Genomic DNA, 18,398 nt, shown 5'->3' with positions numbered 1-18,398 from the left:
CTGGCAAGATTGGACAAGGGAGGGTGAAAGAGAGAGCTACTTGATCGATGTATGGAGTTCCCACTGGGTTTCAGCTCGGCCGTTCAAGTAGCGGGGATCAGGCACTTATATCCTTGTGGTAGTTGTAGATACAAGTGAAAATGTTTGTTGCTTTTGTGGAAGCAGTTACGCAATTGCCCTTGTCTGTTTTTGTTTTCATCTGCTTTAAAACTCCTCGACCTAATATGAAAAAAGTAACAAATATAACATAGAATGCGACAACCTTTCAGTACATTATTTTGGACCTCCGGTCTTCTAAAATCATTGCGCCTCTCAAAGGTAACAATACACTCAACAGTTCCCGGTACCGGATACATATTTCGCGCCCTGCTTCTCATATTTCACCATTGCTGTTCTTTCAAAAGCATCATCAACTTTAGTAGGTCTATGTGATTGTCTCTGCGTTCTCGACCGTTGGACGTTCATTTAAAAATATACTGAGGGAACCAAGCTACAAATAATGGACGTCTTATTTAGGAGAACCTAAGGTTGATTCCAACGAGTCTAAACTTTAGGGATTATAAATATCATTAGTCACATACTCTGCACTGATATCAAGTTCCTAAGATAGGCTGTCATTTTCACTTTGTAAATTCGCCGATTCAGTTCCATGTCCATTCTCAAAAGATTGAGGAACATGACTACGACAGCTTGACTAATTAAAGGAAGGAAATGGGAAAAGCACGTTATGCACAGCATCATTATTTTCGAACAAGGCGCGGCGATGATGTGGAGGAATATACACTGAAATATGCAACGCGTTGTCATATACAGCCATAGACCAAGGAGACTTGGGCATCGCGTCCACTCTTTCTTACATATCTTAGTCACGTAGACATATAGGACCATGATATCAGTGCTTTCACATTTCTTAGACAAATGCGTCAGTGAGTCTGACAGAAGCATTTTTATAATTCTATTCCATAGTCACGTGCTTTTCGCTACCCCTTATTCTCTTCTAGTGCCTCGCCAGCTAGCGAGTCCGCGAAGCTAAGAAGCACTCGTTGATGATGCTAAAATATGCTTACAGGGTTTGACTCTGCGCCTTTAGGTCATGTCCCGTATGTTATGCGTTTAAAGGAGCCATGAAAGCGACGAAAATATGATATGCATACTGACTGCTATATTTACACAGACGAAGTATTGATATATTCAGCATCACGCTACGCCATGTCTGTACTCCTTGTTGAAAGCTCCCAAATGCTAGATTCAGTTGGAAATCATCGATGTGCATACTTCTCTAGCTAACCAGTATGGTTTCCAAAGTCAGAATGTCCAACACTCGACATTTCCATGATACGCTGAAAGCAAATATCCTTAAACTCTGGATACTTTCGGCTTATGGGCAAATTCCCTCTCAATAGGAACCTCACTGCTCTCTCCACTGTCTTCAAACCGTTATACCTTGATCTCAGGTTGTGACAGCTCGCTCTTCGAGCTTAATCTGGAGGATAGCAAACTGCCGAAGAGGGAACCAAAGGAATTCGGCTCGGATGTATCAAAGAAGGCTGGGAATACGATAGCGCACGTACAGATGATTCCGAGATTGATTTCAATGATGCTAATTATGGGCAGATGTTAGTTGGGTGATGCTCTGTGAGGAAGCTCGAAGTGAAAACGTACGCCCAATACAGAACTTTAGCAGCCACATAAGTTTGATCCGGATTGTTGATGCTCTGCAGCGTCACAACGAAGCGCATGATGCTTGCCACGCATGTACTATTGACGGAATCAGCTTTGCGATGATCAGATCTCTTCTGGTTTAGGTCTTGTATTTGATTCGCTTGTTGAAGAAAAGTACTCACAACAAACCCATGCTAAAGATACACAAGATCCGGACCTTGCGCCAAAAGGGCATAGTCAAGGTAAAAATGGGTCTCAAAGGAATGAGCAAGATGAAGAAATCGCTACAGAAGTTGAAGATTCCTGTAGCGTACGGCCAAGCAGAGTATGATATACAGTGACCGGGGACGGTGCGATCCCAAGCCCGTTGAACCGGGACACAATAAAACAAGGTGCAGAAAAAAGCAACGATGTAAAAGATTATCATTGCAGCTATCCCAAAACAGATCATCCATTTTGCGGTTCGATTGATTTGGAATATTCTCAAATAAGTTAAGAGGATACAGACTTTGACAGAAAGTACTGCCGGGAAATAGCACCATTGAGAGATTGTGAGCCACTGTTGTAAAGTAATTGTTATTCTTGAAATCAATTGAAATAGATGAGCATCTTACCTTAAAGGTGATCAAGAATTTTGAGGCTGGGATATCATAGGTGTGCATTCCAAAGCCATATCTTGTTGCTGTTAAGGTGAGAGTCAGCTTCGAAATGCAAGAATGAAAACCACCCACAGTACGCCAAGATTGTTGAGAAAGTAATGGATGCCATCTAGAAGGAAGCGTATCAGTAACTATCCCAGCAAGTCGCTTGAACATTGTTCATACCCATGACAATATCAAAAGGTCTGTGTTCCTATTAGACTTTGTTTTAAAAATCATCATGAAAGACTCACAATCATCAAGACCCACAAACTTTTTGACAAATGCTCTCGTGTAGAGACGAATCAAGACAGCAATTGTTACAATGGAAAGACCAACCGAGTGCATAACAATATGCCTGTGTTTATAATTATCGAGATCATCAGGGTTGAACGAGACTCCTGGCGGTGCTGGAACAGCTGGAATCAAGTTGAGATCTGGCGCCAATGGAGATGCGTTGGAAGACATGACTGTATACTGGACAAAGCAGAGCTAGTGATGTGGGACGTTCAAAAGACACGACTCGCCAAGACTTTGGAGGTGAGAAGATTTCTCTGTTTTACGCTTGTGCCCAAGCGCTTGCGTCTCCGTGTAAGAATTTGCCGACGTGTCTGGGCCGCCGTAAGCCTTTAACATGGAGATGGATCATCAAGGGAGGGTCGCATATGCATATGCATATGGCTTGCTAAATGATATCTAAAGGGTGTGCCATAACAGGAAGGTAGTTATCTGGCCACTGTGCAAGGGACGGATGTGGCAGAACCAACATGGAAACCATGGCTTCTCGTCTCCAGAGGATCGGTACAGCCGAGAAGGTGTGCTATCCCAATTTTGAAAACTGTGCTCACATACAGTCCCGGCAGCCTTTATCCACTTCCAATTCTGACCGCATTGGCTCATGAGAACAGCATGGTCATAAGGTGCATTTCAGCCTTTTCATTAATTGCTACTGCATTACATTGTTCAGCTATATGCAAGTGATCGAACGAGGCATCAACTATTGAACGACGTCTTGGTCTCGCTCGACTCGAGATACTCCTTCCATGCCTTGCCCAAATCGCTAGGCATGAACGGCTCGAAAGTATCCCTCCACCACCCCTTCAGATGTGCCGTAGCCCCGATATCTATCAGCAGCTTATCGACGTACGGAACACTGTCGAAAGCTGCAAAGTTTCCGCGTTCTCCATTTGAAAGATATCGTCGCAAGCACCAAGCATTCCACAAGGCAACCTCCTTCTCCCGTTCCTCAATGGAAGGAAGATTGATGTTCTTGTCAAAATAAGCCACAGCCCAGATTGCTTGAGCTTCCGCTGCGAAAATCTTGTTCCCTGCTGTAACATGGTTCATGAAGAGGATTGTGTCGTCGTTTAAGGGCGCGATATTATTGTAGAGCCGGTATGGTGTTGTGTCAATGTGTCTGTGAGCATGATCTGGCGGATGTGCGAGCAATAAATACTTCTTCAGCACTTTCTCATCCGCTTCTAATGCCAGCTTCTCCCACTTCGCTGTCATCTCGTATGGCTCATCATCCTTCAGATGCGGCAGACCAAGCCTCACGCGAAGGTCTGGACCGAAGATTTCAATTCCAGGCTTCCAGCCAGTTCCGCATAAGACAGCGTCACAAGGAAAGTGAGTTCCATCTCCGAGATATAGTTCTCTGCTGCCAAGTGATTTCACTTTGTCACGGTACACGTGAACATTCTCTGCAACAAGAGGGTAGAAGTCATCATGGTGAACTGCTCCACCAGTGTTGTTCTACCAAAAGATACTTGAAAAGATCAGCTGTGTAGAGTTGCGTGGTATTATTTCCGTCAACTTCTGTGTAAAAGAGAGATTGGACTCTTACTCTGTATCGTATTCCAATCTTTCAAACCCTTTCGTGCTTTTGCGCCCCTTGTAGTTTGCCCGTTTCCGGACCTCCTTGTCTAAAATAGAGAAGATCTTAGTGATAAGCATCACACCTGGACGGGTGCTATGTAGGCACCAACTCCACCAGCTATCTTCGTTCAGAAGTGAAGGTTGCAGTGATGACATGATTCTGGTTTGTGCTGCCTCAACACCGTTCTTGTAAGGAGTATTAAGATCGATCAGCGCAAAGAAACCGGCGCCTGTTCCAGTAGTCCGAATGATCCAAGAAACGTTCTTTCCTGCCTTGACCGCTTCGTAAACCATGTCAGCAGACGATTTTCCTGCTCCGATGACTGCAACATCCTTGACCGTATCATCGAATATGATGTTTGACTCTCCAAAAGCTTCCGAATGTATTATGATTCCACCAAAGTTCTCCTTTCCAGGCAGATTTGGCATATTTTGCAGAGAGTTCTCGCCATTGGCAATCATGAGTTTGGTCGCAGAGAACACAACTGGGGTTTGGCTTGAATCCGTGCAGGATATCCTCCATTCATTGTCCGTTTTCTCTACAAACTGCACGCGAATACCGAATTGGACCCTTTCTCGTAAAGAATGGCCTGCATGGCACATCTTGTCTACATATTCTTCCAAGTATTTTGTTGTATACTTTGCCCTGAAGCAGTCATGCTTACAATCTTCTTCTGGTGGTCGTTGCATAGGCAGGTCGGAGAACTCGGCAAGCCCAACTGTCCATTGCGTCCAAAAATCATCGTATAATCTTCCTGATTAGCAGTCAGTAAAGAAATTGTTCCGATCTTTTGTAAGTTATACACACTCTTGCTGAATACTCCATCAACGCAGTCATCTTTCTCGAGGATTGTTAGACGGCAGTTGGGATGCGCTTCGAGATAACGTTGAGCTGCAATTATGCCTGACAATCCTGTGTACGGCGCGTTAGATAGTCTCAGGACGCTCTGAATTGGAAATGTGCCACGCACCTGCTCCGACAATCAAGACATCAAAACTGGTCTCTCTGTGCGCATCATTCATGACGAGTGAATTTGGAGAGGCTGCTCGATTGATGTGCCGACATGCACCGTGTATCAAGAAGGAGTCCAAGTGGATTCCAATTCGACGCCACGAGGCATTAGCGGGATCCTAGAATTGCGAGCTCGAATTAGCCGGATATCACATTCGACAGTCGTGGGGGTTCATGATCGACAGTGAGGGCTGAGCTTTGCGGCACGGTCCGGGTAATCTGTCCCCGCATTCGGACGTTTCATTTCTGCGTTCTCGGGAATAATTTGTACTCGGTATCTGTTGGACGTGCCGCGTTTCATTCCATACGTCGCACATGAGATCCATGGTGCAGCTGTCAAGGGGGCAGAGGGTGGTCAGCCCGCATGATTATGGTGATTAGACAAATCGGGCATGTCAAGAAATCACAGAAACACGGGCATTATCGGTCCATATGTATTGTTTGCTACTTGTATCCATTATCTGTGCATGGTTGGACAGAGTCAGAAATTCAGATCGGCGTCATGCATGTTGGAAGGAACCATAAAGTTGGACTATGGAAAGATCACCCGAACTCCCTTTGAATCCAGGAACACGACGGTCACAACCACATCGGAGAATCGCAGTCTACATTTCGAAACTGGGTCAAACTTCGTTAACAAGTCTTCATGTGATCGTAATTCAAAACTCAATATTCCCTATCTGCCCAGCTCTGGATGACGCCCTCAACAGTCGGTTCGTACTCTTTGATTAGAACTTTACCGTTCTTGATAAATGTGTTGGCTTGTAAGAAGATGAGAGTCTTTGCTGGCGTAGCCTTGACAATGTCTCGGACTGTGAGCCAATAGTCATCTACATGGGTCAAGCCTTCGTAGTATGCTCTAGCGGCATTGATATCGGCGGTACACCTGTAGACATGCAGCCTCATAATCAGTTCTCCCAAAGCCTTCTTGCCATGAGATAAAATCTTGGTACGATCGATTCTGACAATGAGACGGCCTAATGACTCGTCTATATCAATTTTCATGAATCCTTCCTGGGCCATGAGAACACGAATCATCGCAAAATGACCACGTTCATGCGGTTGACCCCAAGACTGAGAAGCAGTAAGCATTCATGTATGTTCTAACGCAACAGCATTCTCACTAACCTGACTTTGGGGATCGTAACTCTTCAGAGATTCCACACCAAGAACACCAAAATGGAGATACTGGTTGTAAATGACTATAATATAAGTTAGAACTATTGATGAAAATCTCGTCGAATAACCCACTCTCGTCTGGATAAATTTCACTGGAATCATCGAATCCGAAGATTATCAGTGCGATTTCTCAGTGATGAGATAACCGCCAAGAGCTTCCGCGCGACACTCTTCGATAGTCGTTGCAAGTTTTCCGAAGACACTAGTCCAAGTTTCGCCTTTCTTATACCATGTCTTGATAGGCTTCTGGGTAAGCGGACTGATTGGCGGACTTGTGATATTGAAATTTGGCTTCCCATTGAAGTCCTCAGTGATCATTCTACCCGTTCCATGACCAAGTAACTCGTGGATTGTGATCTGCAAGTTCCATGCGTAATGGTGATGGGAAATGAAGGTTCTGACCTCCGCAGAATCGATGAAAGGGGTCTCGCTTGAAGCATCATGTCTGTCTGGATCTGCGGGAATTTCACGGTTTGCAAGTATAAGGTTCTTGAATCCATCGTTTTCGCGAATATGCTCAAACTTGAAAGTATCATAATTAGTGAAAATTATAGTCCAAGCCACTGGTAGATGCTTACATTGGGCAAGTTTATGCCGAGGAAGATAATCGTAGAGCAGTAAGTTAAAGCTGATGCCGTTCAGTCACGGACCAACCCAAACTGGCAATTTGACCTACCATGTACTGACGTAAAGTCTGGACTCTCGAAAGACGCGTTCTCAAAAGGTCCTAGTGATGTTATAGCTTCCCCGTGGCTACCTCCGATTTCCACCCAGGGCAATTTTGAGGTGAAATCCAAGGACTTTTCCACCAAAGTCCTCAGAGCTTTGGTATTTTGTTTATCGACGATAGTAACAATCCCTTCAAATTCTGCCCTTGTCCCGGCCGGGTCGCGGTATGGCTCAACAAACCCAAAAATAGTTTCGACGACAGGACTTTTATCCTTGACCCATAGTCGCTGCGAATCCTTGTACGGTTCAAGCTAGCCAGTGTGGAAGCTCTGTAAGAGCATGTCAATGATTGCCCGCTGGCGATGATTTCCGGCATATTGTTTGGCTTTCTCAAGGTATCCTGTTATCTTCTTTAGATCGTCAGAATGGTCTCCACGGAGAAGGCGGACTCTTTGTCCATCAATCATATTGTCAAGATCTCTTGGTTGGTCATCGCGTGCCACAGAAGCCTGGAGAATGTTGATGGCGAGAGTGGCTTCCCCATCTTGAGTCGCAATGATCCTCTGCACTCGGGTATTTTCCTTCCCAATACGATTTTGGTCCATGATGTGACCCAATGCATTGGCGTCCGCCTGAGTGAATGGAGTATCGCCAGTGAAATACTGATTCTGAGAAGTAGCGCTCGTATAACCGATCATGTGTGGCTCCTGCGAAAGCTTGTACCCAATACAATGATCAAGGAGGGAGGTTGCATTTTCGGAAGCAGCAGATGCGATGGAGTAGGCAAAGTCTCTCGAGATTCGAGGTACAAACTTCTGGTCGCCGTAGCCCTACGGTATGGAATCAGTATTAACCACCCAGTTCTGTTGGTGATATTTACATAGTTTCCTATATTTGCCAGAAAGATGGCTGCGAACCCCAGAAGCTGCTTCAGCTGTAAGCCGGAGCCTGTGGAGCTGGTTTTGTTGATGGATTTCTCCAGAAGCTTTTGATACCCATCTGAGACGCTGTGGACGTCAATTCTATCCAAGAGAGATTCCCACTTGCCATTGCAGGCTTTGTGCAGCTCCAGGATGAACTTGTAAATTTGTTCGGCCTCGGGCGACACCTGCCTAAGAATGATTCGTGTTGCTGCCCACGCAGCCCTGGTTGTGTCAATTCTTAAAGCCCTTGTTTCCGGTTCGTCAAACTTCACCTACTTGAGTAGTGGGCATAAAGCTTTTCATCTGGAGTTAATTGTTCGAAAACCTTCTTGATTTCGAGGCGGCGGATTAGAGGCTCAGCCGTCGCGTACTGGGTCTCTTCAGACATCTCGCTCGACGGCTTTGAACTTGGTGTGCGAGTGAGAAAAAATAAAACTGAGGCTCTCAGAAAAGGTCGCGGCCAGAAAATTCAAGGTTCGTAGAGTCGTGGGGGGAATTCTTGTAGTTTAATTATCTATCTAAAAGGAAGCAAATCTAGCTCTGAGACTCTGCTAATATCCCATTAACTAGCGTGTCACGCGTAAGGCCGCTTGTCTCGGCCTTAGCCTCCTCAGATCTCTCAATTTCTCACATAGAAGCCTTTGTTGTTGCATTGAAAATCACATTCAATATCAGTCCGTTGATTTCAAATTTATGGTGGGGTAGCGTACAGCTACTACTGATGGTGACTGCGCATTACAAGTTAGTGACCTCAAGTATTAACATTGTGCAGGTTTGCCTGCCAACAACAGATCTCATGCGGGAAGTCGCTAGGCTCCTTCAAGAACTAGACTTGGCTCTGCCGCAACTCAACGAATTTTTTGATCATTTGGATGCGAGCCACTCAGGAGCAAAGCGCTTCGATACTCTCATAATCAAGCTGTATACTCAGATTGTCTGTTTCTGTGCGCGAAGTATCAGATTTTTTCGTGTTCGACGAGGCCATGGCGAGCAGAATCCTTAAGGACTGGAATCGGACATTTGAAGCTGATATGGATATTAGGAATTCTACTTCGACACAGCCGGCTAGAGTTTAGCAACCAGCAGGAGCGTTCATTAGAGATACTTCAACGGCTGTCTAAAGAAATAGAGCAGGAACGAGACGCTATTCAGTTGAAAATTGGTAAAGTCGACGAAGAAGTCCTGTCGATGATGATGACCAGGCAGCTTCTCGAATCTCCTGGCACTGTAAAGCTACCTTGCTTCCACGCTCCCTTCACAATTAATGAGCGTTTTTACAAACGTGAGAACATCATTAGCCAGATTGAAGCCTACCTCAATCCGAAGACAAGTAGCACTCAGTTAAAGTCACTTTCATTGTTTGGGCTGAGAGGCGTTGGGAAGACCCAAATTGCTCTTCAGTATACTTATCAATGTCGTCATTTATTCGATGCAGTAATTTGGATCCCAGCAGACACGCACTTGACTATGTCACAAAACTTTCTTGCAGTTGGCCAACATCTGTCTTTAACACCGAAAGACACAAGAGTCCGCGATCCAGCAGGTGTGATGACGACCGTGAAAGCATGGCTTAGTGATACCCGTGAGTAGCTCTCTTCTAACAAGGGAAGACACTAAATAGAATAGCTTGTCGTTGGCTACTGGTATTCGATAACGCCGATGATCTCGATATATTCAAGTACGGATGGCCTGGCGGGGTGATGGGGTCTATTTTGATTACACCGAGAGATTTCGCGGCCGGCCATACATTCGCGTCAACGGGAATACACATCAACACTTTCAATGACGAAGATGGGTCCAAAGCAATCCTGTCTATGACGAGACTTCCTAAAAATAATGCCAATAAGCTCATGGCGAAAGAGATGAATGCCATTCTCGGCGGTCTTTCACTCGCGTTGAATCAAATGAGTGGATTCATATTGAGCAGAAAGCTCTCACTTCAACAATTCCTACCTTTGTACAAAAGAAATAAGGATGATATCGACGGAAGGAAGACTGCGGCTGTTGCACCCGGTTCATCGGATACTGATTTTCATCGGAATTCTTTCCAATTCCATGGAATCCTTCCATTTCCATGGAACTAGGAGAGATTCATCGGACTTTTTCCATGGAAATTTTATGGGCCAAAAAGTGCCGAATCCCCTTACTTTCCCCGATTCGGCATTACCACCCCCTTTTTTGAAATTTTTATTTCTCAACGAATATAAGTCCAGATCATAGTCCATTGTGAGTAATTCAAGCTTAGCACCTAATAATTGATTGCCAAGTATCAGATTAGGGAAAACATGCGAAATCACAAACATTTCATTAAGTAAAAGAGGGGTCAAAATTCCATGGAAAAAGCCCGATGAATATCAAAGGATTCCATAGACTGGGTAAAATTCCATGGAATTGGATTCCGATAAACCGGGTGCAACAGGGCCGGTGATTATAATCACACTCTGGGAACTGTGTGGGAGGTTTCTCTGAGCAAACTATCTGGGGAGGCAGCAAAATTACAAAGACTTCTTGCATTTCTGCAGCCTGATGAAATTAATGAAGCGTTTCTTGTTTCAGGGGCCCAGGTCTTAGCAGATACAGATGATAGTCACGCATTAGCTTTCGTTGCTAGGGAGATGAGGTATGTTGTAGAGAGCGATTAACCCTTTACACAACCAGCAACTGATCTGATATAAGTCTTCTAGACGCCGAGCAGATTTTGATGCAAGCGGCGTTAGTGGAGAAGTCTGAAATCTCGCTTTGCCTTTCGGTTCATCGCTTGGTCTAGACAGCTGTCATCAAACAGCAATCTCAAGCCGAGCGAGACACTTTCTTCAAAGTCATCGTGGAGCTCCTTCTTTGTGACCATCCCGCAGACATGTGGTCTGATACATCAGGCTATAGGGAGTTTTGATACTCGCTTAACCGTGCTCTCATAGCACATGACTCTCGTATTATTGTCCTTGTAGACGATACTTATACCAGATACGGTACGATGTCTTCTGAGGGTATGAAGTCTTCTCAACTTCATTTCCAAACCATGAATAAATTCCTTGTGACTCCGAAACTCCTCTGCCCTATCACCAGCCAGAGCAAGAGTTTCGTTACAACCATTGAGCAGCCTAAAGCTCCACGTCTCCATCAAATCCGTCTTGTGAGCCAACAGGCGATTGGCATGGCGTCTTATCTACAGTGACTGGATTTCCATCGTCATCAAACCTTAGAGACCTCCACCAGTTCTCTTCGGCAAACACATTGAGAAGAGAAGAACCGCCATTAGCACATGAGCTCGCTCCACCTACCCATTCCAGAACGAGTTTGCCCCATCCCCAGTCATCACCCCAATCGCCTTTCGAGGTAGGATAATTGTACCCGATATTGAGAATTGATGCAGATGGAAAAGCGTCAGTGATCGCTTCATTAATGCTCCCTTCTCCTTTGATCCGCCAAGGATAGATGAACGACCTTGGTGGTACAGAAATACCGGGAGAGAAAATAATGCACAAAGGACCTCCAAGTACTAACGGATCCTTGTACAACTTAATTGCTTCGTTTATGGGCTCTAGCACGTGGATAGCGAATGCAACGTCCTGAGACTGTCCCTTTGGCCAAGTATCTTTTTTTCCACCGTTCTCTTGGCGAAAATGGGCAAAGATGCATAGTTTTCCAGGTGCCGAACACTTCCTATACGTCAGCCTAAAATTCAAGATGAGCCTGTCCAGCTGTTTAGACTTACCATTACAACTGCCGTGCATCCATAGCATGAATATGTTGTCATCACGATTGAATTGTCTGTGGTGATGTCGTATTTGACAAACATGTTGTTGACAGGAACTTTGAATCGCGTGTTCTCCCATAGATTGAGAACCATAGACTAAACGTCGTGATTTCGTGCTTAGCCCACTTCTTAAACAGATTTTAGGAGATATGAACACTGTCAAAACGTATGGAACTGCAGTAAAGATTTAGTCTATGAAAAGGTGGATTACCGTTTGATCGCCTGTTAACTCAAACGGGGGCTCATCATCGTCGCGCACTTTCAAACCATTTGCTGTCCGCAGCTTGAGTCTTTCCAAATGATCCGCGTCATTTAGATTCCATGGCAATCTCGTCCGAGCAAGCTCTTCAAGCCGAACAAGCTCATTATGAAATTCTTGACGCGCCCCAACTCTATTATTTGTCCTTCGAGTATATCAGCTTTAGACACCCGTAAGCAAAAGAAACATACCTTCCAACGATCCTGCAGTCTGACAAAGCAAGGAAAGAGAGCACAGAAAGAAGAACATGTGCACATTGTAGTATTCGCATCGTGGTGTGAAATCAGAAAATTATAAAAGTGTAGATCAGAGTGAGTAGCTATAAATAAATAAAAGCACGCATGCCCCGTTTGGTAGGTTGAGAGATGTGTGAGAAGAATTCTACTGGGGTGAGCTTCATCCTATACTTCAGAATGCGGATCTACGTTCATATAGCTACAAAGTGTACAAACACGGGTATGGTAAAGGTTTGTATATTCTATAAGCAACTGTTGGAAGCTGGGAGTGGACCGCTGGAAGTTACGATAGGTTTACAGGATCTCTGGACCCCATTCATGTTGGAACCGTGGATTATGAACTGCAGAAGGATGCAGGGATATGAAAATCAACTTCTCATTGCGGCATTGTTGGTGACCCTGATTGAAAGTTCCCTTACCACTAAATCGCACGTTGGATGCTACCTGTACGTCGGCGCTTAGCGTTGGCGGCCTTACTGGTGGCCTCACATCCTCGATATCAAGCGCTTTAATTAGAACCAACGATATATATGGAATCTAACCTAACTTATGCGTCTAACTTCATCAAATTTTCCTTCCATTTCATAGACGCTGGGTACCAGTCAACAATTCGACGTACCATCAAGAGAACGCCAGCTGATATTCCTTGCAAACTTGAAACGTACCCATCTTATACGACATCCTCTCATCAAAATGGAAGAAGCATGTGCTGCTGGGGACCTAGAACTGGTGAAAGAATCTTTCCCCACTATGGTTCTGAGTCCCGATGAGGCAATTCCCTTTGAGAAGCGGGTTATGCCTGGTGCCATGGACGTGATTGAAAGGTCGATGTGGCAGGCAGGACGACTCAAGCGCACCGCAATCATTTGTTATCTGCTTGACCAGGGAATCCCAATTACCAAGACAGTCGCCGCTGCAGCCTTTCTCGGAAACGATGCGAAAGTTTGCCAGTCACTCCTGACTCATGGATGGGAGCCACGAGCAGATACGGTTGATACCAGGTCTGTCGAATCAAATTGTATGGAAAGTCATGTTACTGATTGTTGGGCAGGAGCATACTTTGCAGCCGTAATACCATGCAATACATGCTCGAACATGGATGGAATCCAAGCAGTTACGGTCACAATGATGCCCATCCTCTGACCATTGCCGCTCAATCCTTCCCACCCTCTACTTTAAAATTCCTTCTCGACCACGGCGTCTCTCCACGAGGCACCCAAGCAATGCACGCTGCAGTCACTTGGGCCGCTATCGACGGAGAAATTACAGGAGGAGTCGTTACAGATCCAACACGATACGAGGTTCTCGATTTACTTCTGCAGTATGGCGCGGATGTGAACGAGATGGAGGTGGATCCAAAGGCTCGACGGCCACCTCGCCGAAGAGATGGCTTCACAGGAACGCCGCTTCATCGCGCCATTGGTCAAGAAAGTTTGGAAATGGTGAAGTATTTGTTGGAGAATGGTGCATCTCCAACGGCCCCCAGCTGGTCAGGCCGGAATGCCCTTGAGGTCGCCGAAAGGAGCAACTTAATGGAAATACTGAAACAATCAGAGATTGGACATCGGGTGGAACGAAGTATCTGGATCGCAACAGTTCCATTTCACAAACACTCACTTGCCAGAACGGGGAGAAGGAGGGCTCATCAGAATATTCACTCTGTGAAGGAGAATATAAGTGCTCGTCAAGTAGCGTCGATGGCACGACTTTGTGTAGCACTACCTCTGATCCATAGATTGAACATACATCCCACTCAATAATTTGTCCTACGCTCACCGTCACCATTCTACAAGTGGAGATCGCGTTCTTTGTCTTCTTTCTCCTCATTCCTACAACTATCGGAAGACTTATCTCTTTACCCGCACCGGCCATGATAGTTCGAGATGCACCTCCAACATGCACCTGGGAACCAGCACACACACAGGACCCGGGCTTTTGTTCAGCACTCATTACCACGACTTATACAGCACTTACGATGTATGGAACAGCACCCCCAGCCACCACCGCCATCACAGCCAACTCAAACGTGGCATGCACTTACCACGAGCAAAGTCTAAGCGAAGACGAGGATGAACCATATTGCGTTTGCTCTTCAGGTCAATCGACCGTGACGGCACCTCTCTTCAGCATTGCATCTCCCACAATACAGACTCAGAACTGCGAATACACAACTTGGCCTGGAGCCACAACATCAATATCCACAGATCTCGCTCCTGCAACAACGAACACGAATGCATGTATGGTTTGCACGCCATATGCCGTCAACGAAGACAATTGCAACACAATTGCGAATTGCGTCCCGCAGTATGCCGTCGCCACTGTGACGGTGGGTAGTGCTCCGGTGCATGTAGGCGCATTGACTGGTACAGCGCTGTACACAGCAGTGTCCGAAGCCCTCGAAACATTGTGTCCATCTGTCACGCAGACAACTTCAGCAACGCAATGCACCGCAACAGGGCATGAAGCTATCAGCGGCGTCGAGTACGTTGACGTTGACAACTCGCTTAACTCTGGTGCGCTTATCATCAATGTCCCGACCAGCTCATATAACATCACATCTCTTCGCGACGCTATGATTGCTTCGATCTCATTGTCTATCCAGACTTCAGCAACTGGGTCAAACTGCTTCAATGTAAGCTATGGCGTCGAACAGTTTAAGCCACGTGACGGTATGCTTGGCTGGAGTGACCAGATGTTGAAAGTTCCACGCAACTTGCTCGGTCTTGAGAGTCATGATGCTCTCATTCCTCGAGATCATCCATTTCAAACCGAACAACATATGATAATGTGTAATGCGGCGTACTTTCATACGGCGAATTACTACGACCCGTGGTGGAGGACAGCACCACAGCCCGGTCCGACCGACTTTATGAACGCCGTGTTCACGTTTCAAGCTTCGAATAGTGATAACTTCCTCTGTGAATTTCTTGATATGCTGGTAGATGGCTTGACGATGTTGGCTCCAGAATTTGTGGTACAGGATGTGGAAGTTGAGGAAGGTATTGACGCTCTGTGCTGTTTGGAGGATGGAGGATGCCAACTCAATTAGAATGCGAGTTTCAATGTGATAAATGTAATGAGACGTGTATATATGAAGCACACTGACAGTTGAATATTTCGAAATCTTTCCAAGATAAATAACAGTGCAGCTGGTCCAAATGTTCTCGAAGATGAGATGCGACAGTAGATCATTTTGATTGCAGACACATTGATTTTGGGAGTCAAGCTACTTGACAAAGTTTGACAAAACAGAAGGTTATCCGCTCAAAACTCCGCTTGAATGAAATAAAAGTCGATATTTAAAGCAGCTGGTATGACCAATTGAAAATAAAGTGCAAGTAATGTGGCTGATACTTTGCAGCTATGTAGCAAACCCCAATAACTTCAACAAAACACGAAAGCCAACATAAAGCTCCAGAACTCATTGAGATATCAATAGTAGCTGAATGCAACAAATCGCACGCCGTAGAACCAAGATATCTTCAAAACACTCACACTACCACACCTTCAACAAAACGTAAAATCTCTCATCTCAAACGCCCCACCTCTCAACCCCTCCAACGACTCCCCCTCCATCATCCCCTGCACATACGCCTCCCCCACAACCAGCCAAAGCCCCTCGCCCCTCTCCCTAACAACCAACGGCGTCGAACACCCAAACAAACCCACCACCTGATCACCCACCAAACACTGCCTCTCCCCGCCCGCAAAAACATTATCAGGCGCCCACCCAAGGTGTCTCTTCTCTGTCGTCATAAACCTCCTTCCCTTACACGTACGATCGAAACAACTATATACTTCCGTGTAATCGTACTCTTCCACTCCCTCAGGAATCTCCTCGCTGAAGTAAGAATCGAGCGGTTGGCCAAACAGGAGGAAGGGTTGGTTTGCTCGCCGCCATTTGGAGTATCGGAAATAATATCCTTCTTGGGCTGCGAGCCATTTCCAACCTAGGCGGCGGAATTGCGGGACTGCGGATGAAAAAGGGGAGGGGAGGGACAGGATAGCGGAGTGGCGGGCTTCAGCGGGGCGGCCGTCTGCGACGCGGTCGAGGATGAGGGCTGTGTAGAGGGCTTTTGCTACGCCTTCTGGAGTTCCGTAGGCGTTGGTTGAGTGGGTTGGTTGTGAGATGGAGGTTGAGTCCCAGTCGAAATAGCCGTCTCCGCGGGCTGAGAGAGCTGCGATTTTATCGATTATGAAGCCGCGGCATGTAAGGTAGAGATTGTTGTTGGAGAATGAGATGATGGGAGCTGTGTTTCCGCTGGCGCGGTAGGGAGTGGCGGGCTCGATCATTTCTGGGGGTCCTTTTCGCGTCCAGAATGGACCCCATAGGTCGTTCTTTTGGGGATTTCGATGACGGAGTCGGCCGTCCCATGTCCAGTCCGCTGTCCATGAAGGAGTATTGTACCAACTCCATGGATTACCTTCTCGTAATGGTTCGAGATTGTTGTAAGTTTCTATGAAAGTTTTAGCAACTGAGGCATAGATTACTGCGGGAGGTGATTCGTAGTTTGGTACTATCTGCTTGGCGATGATGGGGTCCATCATTCCGACTAGACCGTAGACTTTGTCTCTTGCATCTCGGGAATTGGCTGAATTGGCAACGTTCAGTAGACGGTCGAAGGGGAGGTGTGCCCTTCCTTGCTCTTCGCAGTGGCTTAACGCCCACAAGTCTTGATGCACAAGATGCAAGCTTGTCGTTAACCATTGCCTTGGTTTATTTTCCGTGATATCTAGATGGCATAGTTCGTAAGAGAGAAGATTGTTTTTGACGGTCCATAAATAGTCGTACAAGATTACAATACCCTGGCAAAAGGATGTCCAAGTGATGAAGTGATTCCCACAGCGCAGAACCAGAGACGAGGAACCAAGAACAAGTTCTTGGATGATCCATAAGCGATACCAGTATGGTTTACTCATGAGATCTCGTAGAGCAACCCAGCATCCAAATCCCAGATATTCCGGATGATCGAGTAACTTCGCTGCCAATTGTTCGCCATGATCCACGTCCACCTCTGACAATGTTTGGACCAACTTAAAAGCCTCGTCACTGTCATCTTGCTCTTCTCCTAGCCAGGCAATCACCGTCCAAGCCCCACCATAGATCTCTCGCATTTTCCCAACTTGACAACCCCGCTCTTCAAAATCATCTTGATTGATACAAATCGCATCAACCCACAGCATAAATCCATCTTGAAAGTCCGGCCGTGTACTTATAGCGCGAAGAGCAATTTCGAGACTTTGTCCTACGGAGACATCCTGGTTATTCACTACGATTTGCCGAGTGGGGGTAGGATCTCCCCAGGTGTATGAAAGAGCTGCGTAATCACCCCATGTGAATCTATAGTTTGATTTTATGGGGATGTGTCTGTCCATAATATCTTCCGAGGTATCTTCTGGTTTTTGAACGTGTAAACGTGCCCATCTTGATTTGATATCTCGCTTGCTTCCAGTATTCGGAACAGATGTCGAGAGAAATGCTTGGTATTCGGGAGTGAGTGCTGCAAGAGATACGGTTACTACCTCACAACGAACGAGAGATGAATTGCTGTTCGATTGCTGAATGCTGATGAGACGAATTTCATCTTGATCTTCGTGTAAGGGGGAGTAGTGGGGTTTTGAACACCTCAATTCGGCTGATCTAGTCTGTTCCTCAAGGGAATCCATCGAAACAAATACTATTTGTCTCTCGAGTGGAAGGTTCTGTGCTCAGTGACTGGAGACGTCTCTCACAGTGAAATTGGTGGATTTGTAAATTTCCAGCATTTCAGCTGACGTTGCAGCTGGAGCAGTGTCAGAGCAGAGTCTCCCCTTGGAAAGACAAGGAGCATGGTACGCTCCACATTGAGATCTTCGTAGCATGCCTTATAGAGGCATACTGGCTCATAACAATGTTTTTGTTCTCAAGTCATCTACGGTTCACGAGAAGAACTTGGCGGTTCTATTAATAAATGCAGGGATGCGCTAACTCGCTTAAATTACCCCTTTCTGACAGTCTTACAGAGCAGCCCTCTCACGTGGGAGCTCTCTACCAATGCAGCCATCAATAAGTCTCCTTCCACGTTGTATAATTGCTGAATATCTATCATATAATGGTAAAGGCAGAAAAATAGCCTCTCGAAGTTCATCGAAAAGATGAATCTCACGACAATCACCTGACTCTCACGTCCTGTCAAAATGAGCCT

General features: G+C 45.9%; 8 protein-coding genes across 8 annotated transcripts; 3 read left to right on the top strand and 5 right to left on the bottom strand.

Annotated features, from left to right (window-relative positions):
• Positions 1-1,437: 1,437 nt before the first annotated feature.
• LY89DRAFT_739839 (uncharacterized protein) lies at positions 1,438-2,768 on the bottom strand (the record flags this gene model as incomplete). Its single annotated transcript, XM_018220512.1, has 7 exons — positions 1,438-1,600; positions 1,663-1,758; positions 1,845-2,221; positions 2,277-2,344; positions 2,394-2,430; positions 2,487-2,506; positions 2,555-2,768. 7 exons carry the CDS (start codon positions 2,766-2,768, stop codon positions 1,438-1,440), a joined length of 975 nt encoding a protein of 324 aa, XP_018065208.1.
• A 525-nt stretch (positions 2,769-3,293) lies between these two features.
• Positions 3,294-5,297, bottom strand: LY89DRAFT_710568 (flavin-binding monooxygenase-like protein-like protein; the record flags this gene model as incomplete). Its single annotated transcript, XM_018217838.1, has 5 exons — positions 5,150-5,297; positions 4,987-5,091; positions 4,147-4,933; positions 4,060-4,068; positions 3,294-3,960 (listed from the first exon to the last, which is right to left on the bottom strand). Exons 1-5 carry the CDS (start codon positions 5,199-5,201, stop codon positions 3,294-3,296), a joined length of 1,620 nt encoding a protein of 539 aa, XP_018065207.1. The 5' UTR covers positions 5,202-5,297.
• Positions 5,298-5,856: 559 nt separating this feature from the next.
• Positions 5,857-8,349, bottom strand: LY89DRAFT_759760 (dipeptidyl peptidase III; the record flags this gene model as incomplete). Its single annotated transcript, XM_018221475.1, has 9 exons — positions 5,857-6,264; positions 6,319-6,392; positions 6,516-6,891; positions 6,948-6,997; positions 7,046-7,349; positions 7,488-7,868; positions 7,919-7,972; positions 8,054-8,183; positions 8,234-8,349. The coding sequence occupies 9 exons, from the start codon at positions 8,347-8,349 to the stop codon at positions 5,857-5,859; spliced, it is 1,893 nt and encodes a 630-aa protein (XP_018065206.1).
• A 201-nt stretch (positions 8,350-8,550) lies between these two features.
• LY89DRAFT_595560 (uncharacterized protein) lies at positions 8,551-10,728 on the top strand (the record flags this gene model as incomplete). The annotated part of the gene is made up of 7 exons (XM_018209867.1): positions 8,551-8,685; positions 8,734-8,931; positions 8,988-9,543; positions 9,588-9,964; positions 10,332-10,336; positions 10,381-10,581; positions 10,638-10,728. Coding segments are annotated over 7 exons (1,563 nt in total), but the record flags the coding sequence as incomplete, so codon positions are not given.
• A 334-nt stretch (positions 10,729-11,062) lies between these two features.
• LY89DRAFT_674960 (uncharacterized protein) lies at positions 11,063-12,248 on the bottom strand (the record flags this gene model as incomplete). The annotated part of the gene is made up of 4 exons (XM_018213475.1): positions 11,063-11,620; positions 11,677-11,814; positions 11,930-12,122; positions 12,169-12,248. 4 exons carry the CDS (start codon positions 12,246-12,248, stop codon positions 11,063-11,065), a joined length of 969 nt encoding a protein of 322 aa, XP_018065204.1.
• Positions 12,249-13,295: 1,047 nt separating this feature from the next.
• Positions 13,296-13,688, top strand: LY89DRAFT_558278 (uncharacterized protein; the record flags this gene model as incomplete). The annotated part of the gene is made up of 1 exon (XM_018208412.1): positions 13,296-13,688. A coding segment is annotated over one exon (393 nt), but the record flags the coding sequence as incomplete, so codon positions are not given.
• Positions 13,689-14,389: 701 nt separating this feature from the next.
• LY89DRAFT_543365 (uncharacterized protein) lies at positions 14,390-15,184 on the top strand (the record flags this gene model as incomplete). Its single annotated transcript, XM_018208207.1, has 2 exons — positions 14,390-14,598; positions 14,686-15,184. Coding segments are annotated over 2 exons (708 nt in total), but the record flags the coding sequence as incomplete, so codon positions are not given.
• Positions 15,185-15,365: 181 nt separating this feature from the next.
• Positions 15,366-18,113, bottom strand: LY89DRAFT_787209 (HET-domain-containing protein). Its single transcript, XM_018223052.1, has one exon. It carries the CDS (start codon positions 17,878-17,880, stop codon positions 15,721-15,723), a length of 2,160 nt encoding a protein of 719 aa, XP_018065201.1. The 5' UTR covers positions 17,881-18,113; the 3' UTR covers positions 15,366-15,720.
• Positions 18,114-18,398: the final 285 nt, after the last annotated feature.

Source organism: Mollisia scopiformis, assembly GCF_001500285.1.
Source record: "Mollisia scopiformis unplaced genomic scaffold LY89scaffold_25, whole genome shotgun sequence".
NCBI lineage: Eukaryota > Fungi > Ascomycota > Leotiomycetes > Helotiales > Mollisiaceae > Mollisia > Mollisia scopiformis.
This window is presented reverse-complemented; position numbering and strand designations above follow the sequence as displayed.